General features: G+C 38.2%; 1 protein-coding gene across 2 annotated transcripts in view; it reads right to left on the reverse strand.

Annotated features, from left to right (window-relative positions):
• The window catches only part of LOC149198665 (zinc finger CCCH domain-containing protein 64-like), a 215,252-nt gene that overhangs the window by 117,571 nt on the left and 77,022 nt on the right, over window positions 1–20,659 (reverse strand). For both annotated transcript variants that reach the window (XM_089402109.1, XM_089402108.1), the window contains exons 3-4: window positions 15,094–15,223; window positions 14,768–14,887 (exon numbers count right to left, since the gene is read on the reverse strand). In XM_089402109.1, coding sequence (XP_089258235.1) covers window positions 14,768–14,887; window positions 15,094–15,223 — 250 coding nt within the window. The remainder of the gene's footprint in view (window positions 1–14,767; window positions 14,888–15,093; window positions 15,224–20,659) is intronic.

The raw sequence follows: 20,659 nt of genomic DNA on the forward strand, positions 1-20,659 counted from the left end.
TTGAAGCCATGATACAGTAGTTATGAGACATGAAGAGGGAATAATGTGCTAATAAATGATAAAGCATCAATCCTTCTATCTTGAGTAAAAAAGAAGAACAGCACTATGACAGGGGGAGTCATAGACCCATGAAAATCTACCATTCATGACGAACAGAAGCAGTTTGATAGCGGGAGTCCCTGAGCATTCATTTGCCATTGATGTCAAAGGGGGAGAGAAGAAGAATATTGCCATCAATAACAAAGGGGGAGATTGTTGACCTAGGTTGTCATTGATGTCAATATGGCAATATTCTAGATACTAGATGATGATATGAAGCCAACAGGAAGCAGAGCAGAACCCTGAAGAGATAGGAGCAAGGCCATCAGGATATCCAAACCATAAGCAAGAATCTGTTAACAGAGAAGTCAACAAGAGAGGCATACTGCAGAATATCAGAGCAAGAGAGGCATATCGGAAAAGGCAGAAGCCGTCAAGATATGAAGGTATCAGAGGAGGACTTTGAAAGCAATTGCCAAGCCAGAGGAGCCACATTGGAGCAAGAGGAGCCATATCGGAAGAGCATTGCATGTAATACATGCCCAAGAAGAACCAAGAGGAGCTACAGGAGGAGCCATATATATATGCCAAAACAGAGCTACAGGAGGTACCATATATATATGCCAAAGAAGAACAGGGCAACAAGAGGAGCAAACAAAGCCATCGAAGGAGCCAAGAGGAGCAAACAGAGCCACCAGAGGAGCAAACAAAGCCAATGGAGGAAGCAAACAGAGCTATCAGAGCCATCAGAGAGAGCAAAACAGAGCTATCGGAGGAGCAAAGAGCATAACAGAGCTATCGAAGGCCAAAACCCATATATATATATAATATAAATATATATATATATATATATGCATTTAACACTATCGGCGGCAAAACTCATATATATAGGGCTATATGCACTATCGACGGCAAAAACATATATAGATAGGGCTATATACACTATCGGCAGCATAAAACCATACATATATGCAATACACTATCAGAGCGAAAAGCCAGAGTTTATATATGTGTGCGCGGAATACACTATGTCGACATTGGAAATTGACGGTTCAGCTATCTGTCATCACCCCGAACCCCCCATTTTGATACATATATACGAACCCGAAAACATATATGTCTAGGTATATAAACAAGTGAAGTCTAGGTAATATTTCATATATATATATATATATATATATATATATATTATATACGCGGACCCGCTGCAACATTGTGCTCTGGTTTAATGTATATCGCATCCGCCCATCGCATAATGCCCAAAGGGTTGTCCTCCGCAAAGCGCCGATTGCGATTGCAAGACCGGACTCGATGCAACATTGGAATTTGGCTTAATGTCATATCGCGGCCATCGGCCATCGGCCATCGACCATTGGCGACTGCCGATTGCGATAACAAGGCGGACCCGATGCAATTTTAGATGTGGGCATAATGTTTTTTGAAGTCCGGACTTAAGCGCTAGGGCGGGTTTTTGTCCATGTATTCCTATGTAATTGAAATATTTGTATTGCTCGGGGTTTTTTTTAGGCCAAAATCCTATAATAACGGTTCTAATAGTTCAGTAGGGTGGAACGATGCCGGTTGCTATTGCGATGGTAACGTGACATGTGGGCTCGCCCTAATGGTACAATCTCTCCAAATGAAAGCCTCTGTAAGCACTGAAGTCCTATGTATGAATGTTATTGAAAAAAAAGGGATCTCTCTGATATCTTTTAATAGGCAACGTTTCTCTGTAATACGGCCTCTCTTCCTCCTGAACGTGTCTTGTGAATATTGGAACGCTCGAATAGACAGAGGAAACCGAAAGCTGGGAAGCCGAAGAAGCAAGCAAGCGTAGAGGAAATGACAGCGACCGAGGAGGAAGCTGATAGGATAAGCGAGCATTGAGGAAGCCTAAGAGCTAGCAAAAAGAGGAAACCGACAAACAGAGGCATGAGGAATGAATAAAAACAGAAAAAAAAACAAAGAACAGTGTGTGGTTATATTGTTGAAACAGTTGGAGAAAACAGAGGTCATAGCAGCAGGGTCCAGTAGAACAAAAAAACAAGGGCCGAAGGACCAACAGGACAAGAGGCATTCGAAGGGTGAGCTTCTCCACTAATTGTGTTACCTTGTGAAAGAATTAATCAGGTATACAATGCAGTCTGAAGTATAATTCTGTGATGTAATGAATATAGTTTTATCTAACATTGTTTGAAGGCAGAAGTAGCCAGCAGAGAAACAGTCATGTTGAAGCATTCACTGTGACAATAAGAACATATGCTTGAACAGAAAGCAGGTTCTTATGCAGAGTTTAGTGCAGCTATAGTGGACTCACTAAAGTTGTGTGAAGATATGATCAGAGGTTAGCTATTGGAGACTCTGTGTGGACTGTATGAAGAGTTGTAAAGACTCCATGAGAAGACGGGTTATCATTGATGTTGTAGCATGGAGACTACAGTGAAGCTATAAACAAACAAAACTCAATAATGAAGAGTTCTGAGAGCAGAACATTACTATCAAACGTGCCTTGACAAGATTGGGTCGGAGTCGTTGGGGCTGGTGCCTCAGAAGTAAGAAGGATTGGAGTCCTTGGGGTTGATGCCTTAGAACTAGGAAGGATAGGTGTCCTTGGGACTGGTGTCTTGGAAAATGGAAGGATTGAAGTCCTTGGGAGTTGGTGCTCCTAAGTCCAAGATTGGTACCTTGGCGAAATAGAGTTGGAGCTCTGGAGGTTGGAGCCTCACCAAAGTCCAAGTTGATGCTTGAAAACTTATTGCAACCATCTATATATTGTATCTATTTTGCTGCAAAGATTATATTAATAAAAGCATTTATTCTTGTTGTTCATCTTGTGTTCTGAATATAAATGTTTTAACTAGTAAAACATTAGTCGGAAAAAAAAAATATTGATTCACCCCCCTCTCAGTATTTCCAACAACCTTCTCGTATTTCTGGATCAAGGATGAAATTTCCAAAGGCTGGTGAGTCCCTTCTTTCGATAATAACTCCAACTGCTAACATTGTGCAACAAATGTTGGGGCTCCCTTGCGAATAAATTTTTTCATCTATTAAGCAAAGATGACTTGTGTGGATGGGGCTTGGAACCCAAACAGCTTATACTTCTTTCCACCCCATTTGAATTTAATAACTGCTTTTGGTGATTAGCTGAATACGTGCCTAGTGTTTGCAACCATTGTATCCCTAAAACGACGTCTACTCCTCCTCGAGGGATTGTATAAAAACTAGACTCCATTTCATATTCACCTAGCTGTAATTTAACTTTATGGCACTTACCTACTCCATTTATTCGTTTCCCATCTGCTACCATAACTTTTAAATCTGCTATAGGGTAAGCAAAAATGTTCAGTCTTTTTGCAACATTGACATCTACGAAGTTGTGCATACTTCCTGAGTTTATTAGAACGATAACATTTTGCTTCTTGATGTGACCTTTGAGCCTTAGTGTCTACGGCTGGGCTATCCCTGTGATGGCTTCCAGAGAAATTCGTGGCATATCCTCTTCTCATTCTGGATTAGGGTTTTCATTTCCTTCATTGTTTCCTTTGTCAGAGTTGTCTTCTGAAGATTCTTCTTCTTGTTCTGCTTCGCAGTTGTAAAGTTTTTGCGTTGTGCATTTGTGTCCTACATAATACTTGTCTCCACATTTCCAGCATTTGTTATACTTTTTTCTTTCAACACTAGATTGTTGTTTTCCTTCGTTGCACATTGGTGGTGGAATGTACTTGCTAGTGTTCTCTGATGATGGTTTACCTAACCTCCCTTTAGAATAGATGTTTGTTTTCTTGTTACTGGCATATGGTGCCTTATGGAGTTTATATTTTCGTTCGATAATTATAGCTATGTGTCTGGCATCCTCAATGGTTTTGGGTTTACGTAATTTAAATTCTTCACAAATATAACCTTTAAGGCCACAATGATACATTTTTAATAGCTCTTCATCTGAAAATCATCTTTCCCTTACTGCTAACACTTCCCATTCGTGAGTGTATTCACTCACCGATCCTTTCTGTTTGAGGTGAACGAATCTCTCGTATACATCATCCTCTTCCTCGTCATGAAATCTTTTCAGCAAGGCATTTTTAAAGTTTTGCCAATTGAACGAGCAACCTGTACATTTAGAAGACCACCACAGAAACCAATCATACGCTTCTGCTTCTAGGTAGTTGGATGCAGTCATGACCCTTTCTTGCTCGCTGAGTGGTGGGTTTGCTAAAAAAATGGCGTCCATCTTATTTACCCATACTACGGCGCCTTTATGGTCCTTACCATCATACTTAGGTAATTCGTTTTTAATTTTAAGATGGTTCCTTCTGAAAGACTTAGTATAATACTGGCTTCCTTCAAAGTGTAGTTCGAGTATTCTTGGTTGCTCGTGCCTCAAAAATCCAGGGTTTGGAGAATTTTCATCTTCTGGGGTCTGGGGACTTTGCGTGGCTGAGGGTGGATTGGCTCCTCTATTAGACTGGCTCACCATGTCTTTTATGGCTCTGATATTCTATGTCATGTCGTTTTGAGTCTTCCCAAAATCGTCTTGCTTCCTTTCGACATCGTCAAGGCATATTTTCACAGCGTGTCGAGTTCTTCTTGAATTTTTTTTGAACTATCATCATGACCCATTTTGTTCTTTTTCTTCCTAATGGACCCAATTTTTAATAATAATAATAATTTATTTTTTTATTTTTTTCATTTAATTAATTATATAATTATAAATTATAAATCTTATATAATTATAAATTATATATATTATATAATTATAAATTATAATATATATATATATACACATATATAATTTAACTATGTTTAACGTATACCACCGTATAGTCGTCCGACGTATTACATATATCTGTATAGTCGTCCGACGTATTACGTATAGTTGTCTAGTCATCTATCGTTTTAACCATTACGACTTATTGAAATGACCCATCGTCCCATTATGTAAACTGTTGACTGGATATCGAATCAACCAGTTACCTTTCGTTTCACCCTCAACGATGACAACAGCGGTCTACTATGTCATATGTTGGGAAAGGCGAAAGTAGCGTCTTGTGTAGCGGATGCAACAGGTTGTGGCGATGTAGGGGAAGAGGTCGGGAATGGCACGAGGGTGTGGACAAGGTGTTTCGACGCAGATGAAGTGGCATGGACGGTCAAGCAAGGAAATAGCAGTGGAGGTATGATAGATGGGAGACCCACAAAGCCTGACGACCCGCAGGGTGGTCTGGGGGTGTTGCCAGACGATCGCTAGCTCTTATACCAGCGGTGGACGATAACTGTACATTGCAGTGTTGCGGGGGACCCCCCCCTGGCTCGATCTCGCTCCCAATCCACTCTCCGAGCGGGAGTGACTTGGGAGTGGGTCGGGAGCGCGCTCCCTAAAAAAAATTTGCACTCCCTGCCTATTTCTAAATCGACTTAGGAAGCGTCGCTACAGGAGCGGTCGGGGAGCGATCGCTCCTGGGTTATAAAAATCACTCTAGGCGGCATGAGCGACGCCCAAAAAAAATCGCGCTGAAAAGAAAAACAGCAGAGGAGACCGCTCTTGATGGTATGTTTTGGGCACGTGTGAGGCAATTATTGGATTTCACCAAGACTGTTTATCACATGATTCAGTTTGCAGATATAGATAAACTAGTGATTGGGGAGGTGTATGAGCAAATGGATACCATGTTGGGGCAAATAAAAGATATTGTTCATAAAAATGATCCCAACTTGTATACACTGATTCATAATTGTGTGTGTACATGGTGGGATAAACTTAATGTTCCACTACATGCGTTGGCGTATATCCTTACGCCAAAATACTACTTTGCATCTTGGTTGGGCCAACCTGCACCAGGGGGTGGGGTTAGGGTCAAACCCCATATTGATGAAGAGGTATCTATAGGATATTTGCAAGCACTAGACAAGTTGATACCTGACAGGGAGGAATGTGCCAGTATGCGTCTTGAATTAGGCAGATACTTCAGTTGCACTAGTTTGTTTGGTACCTTCCATGCAATGGAAGATAGAGACAGATTTGATGCTCTCACATGGTGGGAAGCATATGGCGGCCAGGGACTTTTGCCAAAATTGGCAAAAACATTCCTCTCACAGGTTGTAAATACTTCTTCTGCAGAGAGGTGTTGGAGCACCTACAGCTTCATACACAATGTGAAAAGAAACAGACTCAATGAAAACCGAGCAGAAAGCTTGGTTTATGTGCACTACAACTTGAAGTTGTTGAGTCATTACTGTGAGAGGGCTTATGAGGATCCAACATATCAAATTTGGGACAACCACCCACAGGATGATAATTTGGAGGATGGCACTATACATCTTGAAGAACTGGAAGCAGAACTTATCAGAGAGGAAGATGAAGCAACAACCATGCCACCTCTACCATCTAGTAGCAGTGCTTGAGTTCTGAGTCTTCTTCATTTGTTGTCGCCGCCTCCATCTACACCCTCACGTGGAGGGCATGTGCCTTTTGGTTCTGGTCATTGGTCTGTGCAGGAGGAGACTCCTAGAAGACCACCACGACCTGCTCATACATCAGACATTTCTTGTGGCAAGGGCCACATGAAGTAGTAGATAATAGATTTACTTGTTTTTTCTAGTTTCTAGTAGTTTTCATAGCTGTTGACAATTGCCTCTTTCATATTTATTATGATATTTTTTGTAAACAATATATGACAATTTAAGTTTGAAGTTTGAAGTTGGCAATTATAACTCATTGGTAATGAATTATGAATATGATGCTCCGTGAGAGTTGTTTCGTTTCATTTCATTTTATAACATTTCATTTCATGTTAAATATTATTTGTTGTAATGGTTAAACTTAGCTTACAAGTACAACTTTGGCGATCAATGATGATAAATGTTATATATTGAAATTTTCAATTTTCAATTTTGAAAGCTTGAAGTTGAAACTTTAAGATTGATGAATCATGATTCATGAGACTCAATATGTTGTATGTTACTAACTTGTGGACGTGGTTGATGAAAATTATAACTCCTAGATGATTGTTGTTATATGGTTCAATGATCAATCTATGTCTTTTTATGTTTTTTATATCTAATTCATCATTCTACATGTTTTTGTTGACATACATGTATCAATATATATCAATGTTTCTAAAACCGGAACCGGTGACCGGACCGGTCCACCTAATGAACCGGTTTACCAACCGGAACCGGTCTAACCGGGACTGGTTTGGTCTAAACGAACCGGTTTTAAAAAAATACATTAAATAATTAATTTTTAATGAAACAAAACTATTTTTAAGACGTAAAACCATGATTCCAAGCCAATAGAGACAAAATATGCAAAGTTTGCTCATTTATATACCATGTAAAGGTGAATATATCAAAATGGCACCGAGTACAATACATATCATCGACAAAATAGCAAAATACATAAGAAATGAGGCTCTAAATGGCCTATAAAGTCCAAAAACAATGCTGCAAGCTATGAGGCCATTGACCTACTACAAGTCTACAGTGTACACATGATCAATCATCAAGTTCATCACCACTACTAGACACAGGATCATCATCAGGAGCTACATAGACATCATCTGGTTCAGAGTCTGAGGATGCCTCAGCCTGATCTGCAACCTCAGTATCAATGCCACCAATGACAATAGAAGTGGACCTAATGGAAGCACGAGTTTGTCGACCTGCATGACTAGTGCCTTCCATTGGTTCTTTACCTTTCCTTGATGCCGCTATTGATCCTAGTTTTGATGCCACCACATAATCTGCATCATCCCCCACTAAAGCCATGTCGATATCAAAATCAGCCTCAAACACAGGTTCTTCAGTCTCCTCCACCCATTCTGATGTTGGATCAATATCGTCCAACACAATGGCATCTAGATCAGGAGTTTTGCTCATCATTTGGAGCTCCGATTGCATTTATTGTTTAGCCCCAAACCATGAAATCCTGAAAACCATTAAGTCTGCTGAATTTTGAGTGAAATCTAAAATTCTAGTTTCTCCATATGAAATCCAATGAGGTCGAAACCACTCTCAAACATCCTGAGCCATTTCATGGTAATGTTAAAAATTTAAGTAAAAGGATGAAAATGAAAATTAAAGGAAATGTCACTTTTACTTTAAGAATTTAACATTACCATTAATTGCTAACGACCTTAGTTTCCCCCCAAAACCCCTGAAACACAGTGAAAAATATGATTTTTTAACTTTATGGTGGGCGTGCCTAAAACCGGCCGGTTTAGGACAGAACCGGCCGGTTTGATACAAACTGGCCAGTTCCGTCCTAAACCGGTCGGTTTTCACCGGTTAGGGCAAAAAAATGGCGAAATGGCCTTTCCAACCGGCTTTTTTGGCCGGTTTAGACCGGTAACCGGTTTTTAAAAACGGTTTTGAAAACATTGATATATATATATATATAAACGCTCCAGGATTCACTCCTAAACCGAGAGCTTTTGAAAATGTAGCTCTCGCTCCCAAGTAACACTGGTACGTTGGCACATTGAATTGTCAAATACATTTAACATGTAACATGATAATATATATTTTTTATTAATTGATTGATGAATGGATGATTACAAGGTTGTGCTCCATAAATAGGAGTTGACTGGCCATGCCCATTTAGAGAGACATGTCTATTGGGACTGTTGTCTCTTCGTTTAAGCAAATCTAATTTAATAATTGAAACTTATGCCTTATTATTTCATTAATTAAAATAATATTTAAATATTTAATTTTTATGAATTTTAATTTCATAACAAGCATCAAGCGACAGAGATTCTCCCTTAGATCATGGGGCATGACCGAGAAACCATGATTTATGGTTGGGGAGATTGGCCCAATTAGCATCGAGGCCTAGATTTCTCCCTCAATTAGTGGGGTTCTAACCATATTATCATGGGGTTTGGCTAGTGGGTTAAGCTTATAGCTTATAGCATCCAATGAAATGTGATGACATGTGTAGTAATCATGAAAATATAATAAAATCTCTGACAGAAATTGTAATGTCCCCATTTAATAATTTTACTAAGGGAATTCTCAATTTTGCAATTTTGGCAGTTAATAAATATTTGGCATATAAACTTAGGAAATATCGGTGAAAAAGGAAAATTTATAAAGGTGCCACCCCCAACCATTAGAAAAGCCAAGAAATTCGATGGGAAGTGGAGAATGGGGACCACTCCAAGGGAATACGCACCCCTTGGAGGAATTCGAATTGGGTGAGAGAGGTAATTTGATGGGTGGAGCCCACAAGGAGCATGAGGGATGGCTAGCTATAAATTGGAGGTGAGGCTCTCATTTTAGGGGCTTTTTGACATTTGATTATCCATTGTTACTCTAGTTGTTCAGCTGAGTTACAAGTGTTGCTTAGCACAAGAGCTTCCCAAGGAGTGAAGCTCAACCTTCTCTTCAGTGGACCTTGAGTGCCACCCTAAGAAGGATTTCTATCTTATTTGGAGGCTAGGAGGGAGCCATCACATAGCACTACACCATTCTGGTTTAACTAGGACGCAGAGGGAGAGGCCACATAGTCATTGGGAGGATTGGTGACGGAAGTTGGGGTCTCTATTGCTGCAGGGGTGTTCTTGATCATATTCCAGCCAAAGGAGGGAGATTTTGGGAGGCAAAAGGGAGTCCCTCACTATTGTATGAATTGTTGAAGCTTGCTACTGCATCAACTCTCACAGGCCTGCACAGTTCTCTTGAGTAATTGTTTTGTGGAGTGTCGGTTGAAGGATTTAGGGGTTGAGCTACTAGGATTTCATTTGGAGGGAGATTGCTAGCATTTTGGAGCAGCAATTCATCATTTTCTGCTACAAGTGAAGTGTTTTGGTATTTGAGGAGGGCCAAGCTATTTGGGGTCGAATTTGGAGGTTCAAAACTAGAGAAAACCCTTTCTGGGTTTTTGACAAGGATCACATCCCCAAATTTACAGAATTTTCTGGGCAGTTTTGAGGGGCCAAATCAGGATGCCAAGTCAACCGGCAGTGCAGAAAAACTGGGCCAGCGCATATTTCTAGAGGGGCAAACTATTGCAGCAATTGGGGATTCGGAGATTGATCACCTGGGACTTGTAGCTTGCCTTGAGCAAGCCCAAGTGCAATCCTTCCAATTTTATTGTACTCCGGCATTTTATTTATAATAAAATTGGCCATTTTGGGTGTTCCGAAGCATTTTTTGTTCATGGGTGTTTGCTGAAATTTATTGTGTTGTTATTTCTATGCTTGTCTTTGATTATCTTTGTAAGATTTCTATTTGGAATATTATAGAAATAAATTCAAGAGTCAATCTAAGAATATCACAAAACTTATTCTTTATTAAATATCAAACCCTTGAGGTAGGGTAACACCATACAATCATTCCTTAAGGAAAGAGAACACTCTACAAGCCATATGCTTGTCACTACAAAACAATACTCAACATATCTCCAATGGAGAGTCTCTAGCCTCTATATAGGCTTCATAAATACAATACCATGGGTATGAGCCCTCAATACCACACATCCAATAGCATGGGCTTATCACATTATTCGATAACTACTTGTGGTCCCTTGCATAATGTCGATTAACCACTTTATTTATTAGCTATGGCTCGTTTATTCATTACCCTTAACTAAACAACTAATTGTCGTCCCTTTATAGTGGGGGTCAACCACTTACAATCGTCGTCAATGTAGGTAACCACTTACGGGTTTTATTTACTAATCTAATTAATTGTGGTCCCCCTTTTTACATTATGCCCTTGGGTACACCCCTAGGTACCCCATATTATCCACCCCTAGGTATACTACTTGTAATATAACTACAAATAGATTGAAACTTTTGATAATATAAATCCAAGAATATATAGAAATGCTTCAAATCTTATTAATAGAAAACCCTAGAGGTAGGGAAACACCATGCAACTACTCCTTAAGGAAGGAGAACACACCACAAGCCATATGTTTGTCAATACAAAACAATACTTGACATATCTCCAATGGAGAGTCTCTAGCCTCTATATGGGCTTCAAGCCTCTATATAGGCTTCATACAAACAATACCATGGGTAATACCATTTGTAATACCACGAGCCCTCAATACCATACATCCCATACCACATGCTTATTCTTGAAATATGTAACTAGGTTTGGTCTTCATAATGACATGTGTAATCATGATTTTATGTAATTAATCTAAAGAAGAAAAATAAAATTATTTTATGCTTGAGACATGGGTTTCATGCTCAAAAGATTTTATTTTATAGATGAAGCTCCCATTGTGAGTTATTAAGTCATGAAGTCAATTGAGTTAATGCCATGTATGAAAGACCCTTCTTGGGCATGTTACATATGTATTTGAGTCATTGTAAGAGTCAAAAAACCCTCCAAGACCAAGCTCAAGCTATTCTAGCAAGTCGGCCTTAAAATAGAGCAATGAGCCTAGACTAAGATGACATGTCGGCCTAGGATCCAGTCAAGTCAGCTTATTTACATGGGTAGATCACTATATAAAGGAGAACTCGACTTCATTCTAAGACACACAATTATCACAACAAGGAATTCAAGCACAAAGACAATAGAAGAGGTCTCTCATCAAGCAAAGAAGTAGAAGACAAAGAAGAAGGAAGAGCGAAGTAATTTTGAATGGTTTTATTCTAATTATGTTCACACATGCAAGGAGAATGGGGGTTGTCCTACTGTAGCAAATCCAAGGAACATTCATCTCAAGGAGGTCGAAACTGTTGGACATTGGATAAACCAACGATCCCTGTGTGTTTCGCGACATGGACTAACCACCTCTCGTGGATCCTTATCTCTGGCGATGCGATCGTTGACTAACACCTGCGGGTTTTGGTCTAACGGCAATCGTGATTCCCAACAAATGGTATCAGAGCGTAGGTCACAAGTTCGATACACACCCGGCTCACGTTGGAGGGGAAATTGTTGGACATTGGATAAATCAACACTCCCCATGTGTTTAGCGACATGGACTAACCACCTCTCGTGGATCCTTATCTTTGGCGATGCGATCGTTGACTAACACCTGCGAGTTTTTGTCTAACGGAAGTCGTGATTCCCAACAAAAACATAACAAGGAAATAATCTATCTTGCAAGCCGAAGTCACAAATATTCTAGCACAAGCCAAGCGAAGAAGGAATAGGGCTAATGTTTCCCTAATTCTTTCACATGTGCAGAACTACAATCAATTTCAGGAGGTCGAGAGTTGCAAGAAAGTGGAATATTTCAGGCAAGGATTGCAAGACCGAGGGCTAAAGAAGAAGGAAGAAATTACAGTAGCATCAAGAAGAACTTGTTGTGACTTAAAGCAAGGTTTGACTTGGTCTTAAAGAGGTTGTTAGGTCAAGAATCTAGGTCTTGGAATTCATCAATTGGAGATTATATAAGAAGAAGAATTTATTTGGGTTTTCCTCTCAAGTTGGAGAGATTTTGGCCCTAGCTGATCGCCCAAATTTTGTGTCCTTTGTCTGATGATTATTTATGATTTGGTAGTTGTTAGATGATAGAAAGCATTAATATAATCAAGAAGAAGAAAGAAGCTAATCAAGTAAAGTAAAATTACATCACAAACAATTATCATTACTAGAGAAATCATTTATATTACTGCCCCTAGATTTCTCAACATGGTAGCGGAGCTAAGGTAACAACTCAAGGAAGGGCAGCTCAACAAGGGACACTCAAGCTCTCAAAGATCAAGCTTCTAGAAGGATATCAAGGGCATCAAAGAATCAAGAAGATCCTCTCATCTCCAAGGCATTTTGAAGTCAAACGCTACATCATCATCTAGAAGAAAAGTATCAAAACCCTAGATCGATCAAAGGAGAAGTCTACACTAGAAGCATTCTTGGGATCCTTGCTCATCACATCATCACAAGGAAGGAGACCTCAAAAGAATCTTATCTATACTCAAATAAAAAGATCGAAGCATCTCGAAGTCTACTCATCCAAGGGAAGCAAGATCAAGAACATTGTCATCATCATCAAACAATCTAAGGTGATCTCCCTCTCTTTGGAGTCAAGGATCACTTTTGAAGAAAACCATCTTCATCAAGGAGAAGTTTTCTATTACCTATATCATCATCAAAATCGAGAACGCAGCGGGTTGAAGGAGGATATTCACAAGTAAGTATATCTATGTCTACATCTGAATCTGTTAAAATGTCTTTTTGCAAGGAAAGCGACAAACTGTTTGGGGCTTCAAATTTTTTTGCATGGAAGAAAAGGATAGATCTAAACCTCATAGAAAATGAGGTCATGGATCATGTTAAGGGCTCAATCACCAAACCTCCAAAGGAAGATGCTCAAGCACTTGCAAGGTATATGAAAGGGGAAGTAAGGGCTCAAAGGATTCTCATAGAATCCATCAAGGATCCCCTCATTCCCTATGTATCTAAACTTGAAACATCAAAAGAAATATATGACAAACTTGTAGAGTTGTTTTCGTAAGCACTGCAGGAGAAGTAATCTCATTAAGACAAGAACTCTACAAGATGAAGATATCAAAAGAAGAAGGAATAGCCTAATACTTTATGAGGATATCTTAAATAAGGGACCAACTACAAGATCTGGGAGAAATAATGTATGACAAAGAGATGACTACCATAGTACTGAATGCACTACCAGAGGAATGGGGTAACTTTACATCAAGCATTTATGGGAAGAAGGAAGCTACTCCATTCAAAGATCTATGGTCACTATGCAAAATTGAAGAAACTAGGTTGAAGGAAAAATCTGATGTAGGATCAAATGAGCAAACTCAAGCATATGTTGCTATGGCAAAGAGAAAAAGGAATTTTGGGAATTTGGTCCTCAGAAACAAAAGAAGAATATGGCAAAGGTTCAATGCTATGGATGTCAAGAATATGGGCATTACAAGAGAGATTGTCCTAAAGCTCAAAAAGGACAACAACAAAAGAGTAAGGGAAGAAGCCCATATCACTGAAGAAGTGGAAGAAGCAAAAAAAAAGAAATCCGAGGAAGAAAAAGATCTCTACTATGATTGAGATAGTCTTCCTCGCCTAGTTCTTTTCAAGTTTTTGTTTCAAAAATTTTGTTGTAGAGTATAACCATCATGGTAGGAATCATTAGAAGCATGATAGGATGCATCATGTTAGGAGATGGCATCACAGAAGCATACAATTGAAAGCAAGAGCTTGTAACGTTATCGTAAAGAAGCACGATAGTTGAAATAGAAGTTTGTGGATGTCACCTATAAAAAGATGTAGCGAAATGCTGAAATCACGACAACAACACAGTTGATGACAAGTTGATGGCCAAAGGCCTAGTGACCAAACAAACATGGCTTTGATACCAAATGAAGCGAACAAAGTTCCTTCTTCAGATTAATTACTCCAGAAGACTTGGAATATAAAGGTATCCATGAGGATACAAATATTATATATTAAATGTGTGAATAAGAATGATGATACAATGAGAGTGAGAGGCTTGCTTAAATACCAAGCAGGTGTCTCTTCATGGAGAGTCAAGTCTCATTTAGACATGACTCTTCAACCTAATTACTAGTTAACTAATCATTATTTATGATTATTATCATTTACATTATTTTACATTTCCTATATATTTATTCATAACAGAGTTCCCAACAAATATCGAAAATCCCCTATATCAAGAAATTCTGGAAACCAGGATTTTAGACTTGAAATTATATTCATCAAGTAAACATTACAATTGGCTATGGCCTCCATAATTCACTTCTGTGATTATGTCTCTGTGGGGTTACAAAAATCTTACCGAGGTTTGAGTTCTGCAACCAGTTCTGATATCACAGAATTGCCTCTCGATATATGCTCAATTCCTGGTGATGCTTCTGCTAAGTTAACACCATTGAGAATTCCTTGTGGCCATTCATTAGTAAAATCAGTCAAGGGGTACACAACCATTAACAAGTATCTCCAATCCTAGAAAGGAATGGTTATTGCATGACACAACTAACGAGAAAAGTATAACCAGCATGTAAGTGTAGTAAAAGTGTAAAACTTGTCTAGGCTGCCTTGTTATTCACTTAAAATACATTTTCGGAGTTTGATTTCTTTTCATCTATTGTAACACAAGGATATGTCAGAAATAGATCAACAATGCCTGATTCTTCAGCAAAAGCCCTCACTGCATCAATATCATCTTCACAATACAATCCTGCAGTTAACCCACCTGATGGACTTCTTCCAGCTAAGTAGACTATAGACAGACCTGTACAATAATACAGGAACAGCACAATCAGCAACACTATACCAGATCCACAAATTAAGTTAATTAATGCACGTAAAAGCAACCAAATAGAAAACATGTAACACATCAAAATTGTTGTGCAAGCAATAAAACCAGAATAAAGCATGCATGAAAGAAAAGACACACACCTATCAATGTGGCTGGCATACTCAATGATTCTACAGACAACCAAAATTGCTATAATTATTTGCAAAGAACAATTCTAACAACCACTAAATCGCTCTCTTGGAAATTCAGATCACTACTTTGTTATGTGCCCAATTAGTTATTTGGAATCTCAACAGAAACAACAGATGACCTAGATAATGTTGTAAATAAAACTAAGAAAAGACCGCAAAACTCTTTCCATTTTTTCTTCCCAATTCTAAAGATTTAAGCAATTCACCTTCCATACACAACCTGAAAATCAATTTTATAGTGAAATTTATCTAAGATGAGGTGATATGTTAAAATGACTTGACTTATAGTTATATCATCCCTACACCACCATATCACTTCACCAATGGGCATGACTTGACCTATCAACGACTTAATATTATATTAATATTGTATGTTTCGCATCATTATGTATTATTTAGTTAGGTTATATTTCTTCCCCTCTTGAGATGTTTATTCCTCGAAGCATGGATGAGCACGAAGTTACACAGTGCATGTGTGCAGGATCGGATGTGAGTGCCACAGAGGACCCAAATTTAGGTATCAAGGGCGCAGCACGCGAAAAACAGCTAAAACTCTCAGTTCATTGCAATAAAGCATAAAGAATTATCATTAAAATTTAAACATCAATAATATAAGCTTCATCATTCCAATGTTACCATACTCAGAATCGGCAATAAATCAGCGAGGCAAAGGAGCAAAGAGTTTTAATTGGATCGGGGAAAAATCGGTGAATTCAATAATTTAAGATATACACATATTGAATTAAACAAAACAAAAAACAAAAACAAAAAAACAAAAACAAAAAACAAAAAAAAAAAAAACATTTTTCATTGATATTCAATAAAGCCATGTCCAAACAATGCATAATATCAATAGATGTCCAAAATATCATGAACGAATAAGTATCTTGTATATGTTATGAGTCCAAACATGATCCAAAGTACTGAGTCTTGACTCCTAACCTGTGACTACATAGAACCAGAAGCATCTGCTTCTAAAAGTTTATAAAATACTGCATACTAATCAGTAAAAAAGCAATCACTAAAATCTCTTGATTGCTGCTAAAATGATACGATAATGGTTTGCTACTTAAATCTCTGACCAAGCACACATTGAAGCTACAGTGGAGCACACTGCACACTACACCTCTATTACACTATGACTTTATTATGTGGAGTAAATTGAAACTGAAACCATGCCTCTATTTCCTTCTCAACGTATGAGTTGTAGCCCTGAGCAGTGAAGTCAATTACGGACCGACTTTTAATTTTTAACCTAACTAAACTACGCAACGAAAAATGCGGGAATCCTAAAAGTTAAAACTCGTGCTCATCGAGTTGAGGGTTGAAAATCACCTCAATCACCTACATCGCAATTAATCGATGAGTTGCAAGTGAAACTCGCGTTGACCATGAGTCAAACACGGTCAACGAAAGTTTGACTCACTCGTAGCTGAATCAAATCGTTTGAGGGAAGAGCAGAGTTTGACTCGTGATTAATCGCGAGTGGTCGGAGATTCATGTTTCACTGCATCATTCAATACATAGACATTCACGATTATGGAATAAAAAAACTGAGAAAAAATCAAAACATAAACATAGATTCTTTAATTATTTTTACTTATATGGCAAAATATCAAGAGTCGGGACACTAATCAAAACTAAATTTTAGTCCTCTTCATATACTCTTTGCCACCCTCCACATCATCTAAGTTCTCAAGTTGATGATAAGAACCACCAGCAAAAGTAGTAGGATAGGAGCCAAAGGTAAAAGTATAACCGGGCACAAAAGCTCACCCATTGCATGAGCACACCCATAATTGACTAATTATGCTCTGGTAAAAAAATATTCACTAGAAGAATTCCCAAATACAAATTAGTAAGCATCAGACAAACTTACAAAGTAAGTCCAACTCACCATCATAAGCAATTCCCATCTTCCAATTTGGAAATCCCATCTTTGTATCTATCCTTTAAACAAGAGAGAAGGTGAATCTTTGTATGGAGATGTACAAGATCTTTTTCCTTTGTTGATGCCAACCTGCTCTTCATAGAACGAATATATCAATAGTTGTTGTACAGTTGAACAATTGGCAACCAATGCAACAACTCGAATTAATAATTACTACAACTCAAGGGCATCAATTCATAATATGACTACCAAGAGATTTTCCCCATTGAGCCTCCCTATCAACAAGTGTTTGGACATTTCCAAATGTATTAATACCATTATTTAGCATGTAAACATGATTATGAAGCAATAAGCCCTTGGTCCGGACAAACATATTTTGGCAAATATTACTACAATTCTAGCAGCCATCTCATTATCTTTGTTTGGAGACACCCGATTATCATCAAACTGACTCAAACAAGTATTATCATAGTGCTTGGGGCTCAAAGCATGGAAATGAGTATTGTACATATCCCACTCAGTAAGAATTTCCTTGATAATGTTGAACAACACAAGGTCTTTCACTTCCAAAAGTTGAACTCTTTTTAATATACAAATTTTGCCCTCCTGAACATCACCCATTAGAGGCATATCTGCACCACGAAGTGTGAATATTCCTACAATGGAATCCTATTGCAGCAACTGGTAATATTTCTCCCAATTGTTAATTAATTTAAAAATTTATCTACTACGACAAATATCGAAATAAACACTGCAACCTTCACAAATAAAATATTGTGGAAAAATAATGCGCTGGAAACTGAGAAATGCTAGCACACATACATAAAATATGAGACAATTATTTTTGGACAAATGTCCCCGGAAAAACCCAACTTGGGAAAATCGGTGTAGCAATGAGGGTTTTTCTTATTATGCAGCAATGAGAAATTCTGAGTACAACTAGATGCTAAAATCTGGCAATCCTACAGAGAAAAATACTGGCAAAAATCTAGTGACGAATTTCCTCACCCCACAGGCAATCCCTGGCACAACTTGCCTTTAGAAACTCGGCCCTCTAACCCTCTACGTCAGGCTTTGCACAACCTGCTTGACGTCAAGCCTCTGACTGGTCTCTAATGAAGTCGTTATGCCTTTTGCTAGCTGGGAAAATGCTTCTCTGGCACTCTAGGTCTCCTTCCCAGCCTCTAGAATGGAAGATGTCTTTCCCTCTCAGCAAATCGAACTTGACTCTAGAAGTTGTTGCACTGCCCCTGTGTCAGCTTCTCTGTGGCTCTTCTACCTCTCTGCAAATGCACTCATTGGATCTGGAATACTTCCTCTAGCCTCACTGTCTCTCCCCTCACTCATTACTTCAATCGCTAGCTCTCTACGACAACTGAATGTTGCTACTTTGGAAATCGATCTGCCAAGAAATCAAACTGCTCAAGTGCCTCAAGTGATTTCTCCATCACCACATCAACCTCCTCTTATAATCCTCTGTTGGAGCACCAACGACCAAGATTAAAACACAATCGATGGCTAGGATCATCTCTGGATCGATCCGTGTGAGTTTCTAGATGATTCTCACCTTATCTCAATTAATATTGATTAATTAACCATATTCCCTAAGTTTAGACTTAGGAAATATTTAAAAATTGATTAATAATCTAATTTAGACACTTCTAGGTGGAATTTTTAGAAACAATTTCTGGGTTTCGGAGATCTCATGTATTCTAGCCTCTCCACCAAATTTTGTGGCTAGAACACATCCGATGCTACAAAAACTAACATGAAGTCACAAAAACTCAACATTGGACTTAAATATTGCCATAATATATTCTACTTGACCCCACCAAGCTTCATAAAGGATAGTTAGTCTTATCAAAATTGCTTTTTCTATATTTGCTTGTTTCCAATTTGCCACTATTTTGCAAACCACCATAGAAAACGAAGCACCCTTCACCTCATTCATTTTTGAAGCACAACACAAATGTGAGAGTAGATAGGAACTATGCCACGCGGTTCGAATTTGAATTCAAGTTTAACAATGATTAAGTTCGATTCGAATTCGAATTTTTCAATAAGGTTTGAATGGGTTTTGACATTAAGCTCAACTATTATATATATATGTAGAGAGAGAGAGAGAGATGTCTTGTTAAGAGCATGTGTCTCCTCTTCAAAGGTCACAAGTTCAAACCTAGAGGGGATAGTGTATGTACACCTTGCAAGACTTTAGCAAAGAAGAGGATCTATTACTCCCTCCATATTCTTACTATATTATTCAACTTATATAAGTTAATTAATTTTCTAATTAAAATATTTTTAAACCATATAAAAGTTTAAATATATTAAATATTATATTAATTTTTTAAAATAATTACAATAATAATGAACGTGTATAATGAAAAATTAAACTTTTGTCATTTTGTTGGGGAGCATACACATCTTACACTGCAACCCCGATATGCAAACAAAACGCAGTCATGACACATACCATCATATCATGGGTGAATTGTGAATTATTCAACAGCTATATATGCAAACAAATGGCACCAACACATGCCCTGGGTGAACTGTGAATTATTCAACAGCGACATATGCAAACAGACAACACCAATACATGTGTTATATACCAATCAAGGGCATTTCACCGACATGGCCAAAAACAAACTGACGGAAACGACAGTCTGTTAACTACGCAAAACGTCAAGGGACATCAACATATTCCGCAGCATTTTATTTGGCACCAATTAAAACACTGACTGAAAGTCAATTATTCAATAGCAGCTAGGTCAATTCATGAATTTACAGATTGAAAATGTACCTTGTTCCTCTTTGAACACGTGGGGCGGCTACTTACTATATGTGAACCTCGTCGAGTGGGAGTCCGACTCCGCTCCTAGATCTGATGATCTCAGGCTCTCAACAACTAGATCCAACGATTTAGCACAGAAAAATTAAAAAAATTTGAATTTTAAAGGAAGTACTAAGCTCAAAACCCTTCATTAATCACCCATTGAAAATATATATATATATATATATCTTATGATAAGCCTGGGATCAAATTCAAACTAGGCTCTTCAGAAAACACGGATCGGGAGTTGGCTGGTTCAGCCGAGAACTTCCCCGAACGCCCGATGATCTAATAATCAAGGATTTTCCTGCAAAACTCAATTCAGTCATCAACATAGAGCGAGAAAACGATAATAAAATTCAGATTTAATAAAGATACTTGCTATTATATTCAAAACTTAAATTATCATTCAAACCCCAGCGACTGAGCAAGATACCTGTACTCAAATCGCTCTTCAGAAGCTATTATTAATGGCAAAAAAGAAATTATGCACG

This window comes from Pinus tabuliformis, chromosome 2_1 (genome assembly GCF_031772625.1).
Source record: "Pinus tabuliformis cultivar Carrire ecotype Pingquan chromosome 2_1, CPIR1, whole genome shotgun sequence".
Taxonomy (NCBI): domain Eukaryota; kingdom Viridiplantae; phylum Streptophyta; class Pinopsida; order Pinales; family Pinaceae; genus Pinus; species Pinus tabuliformis.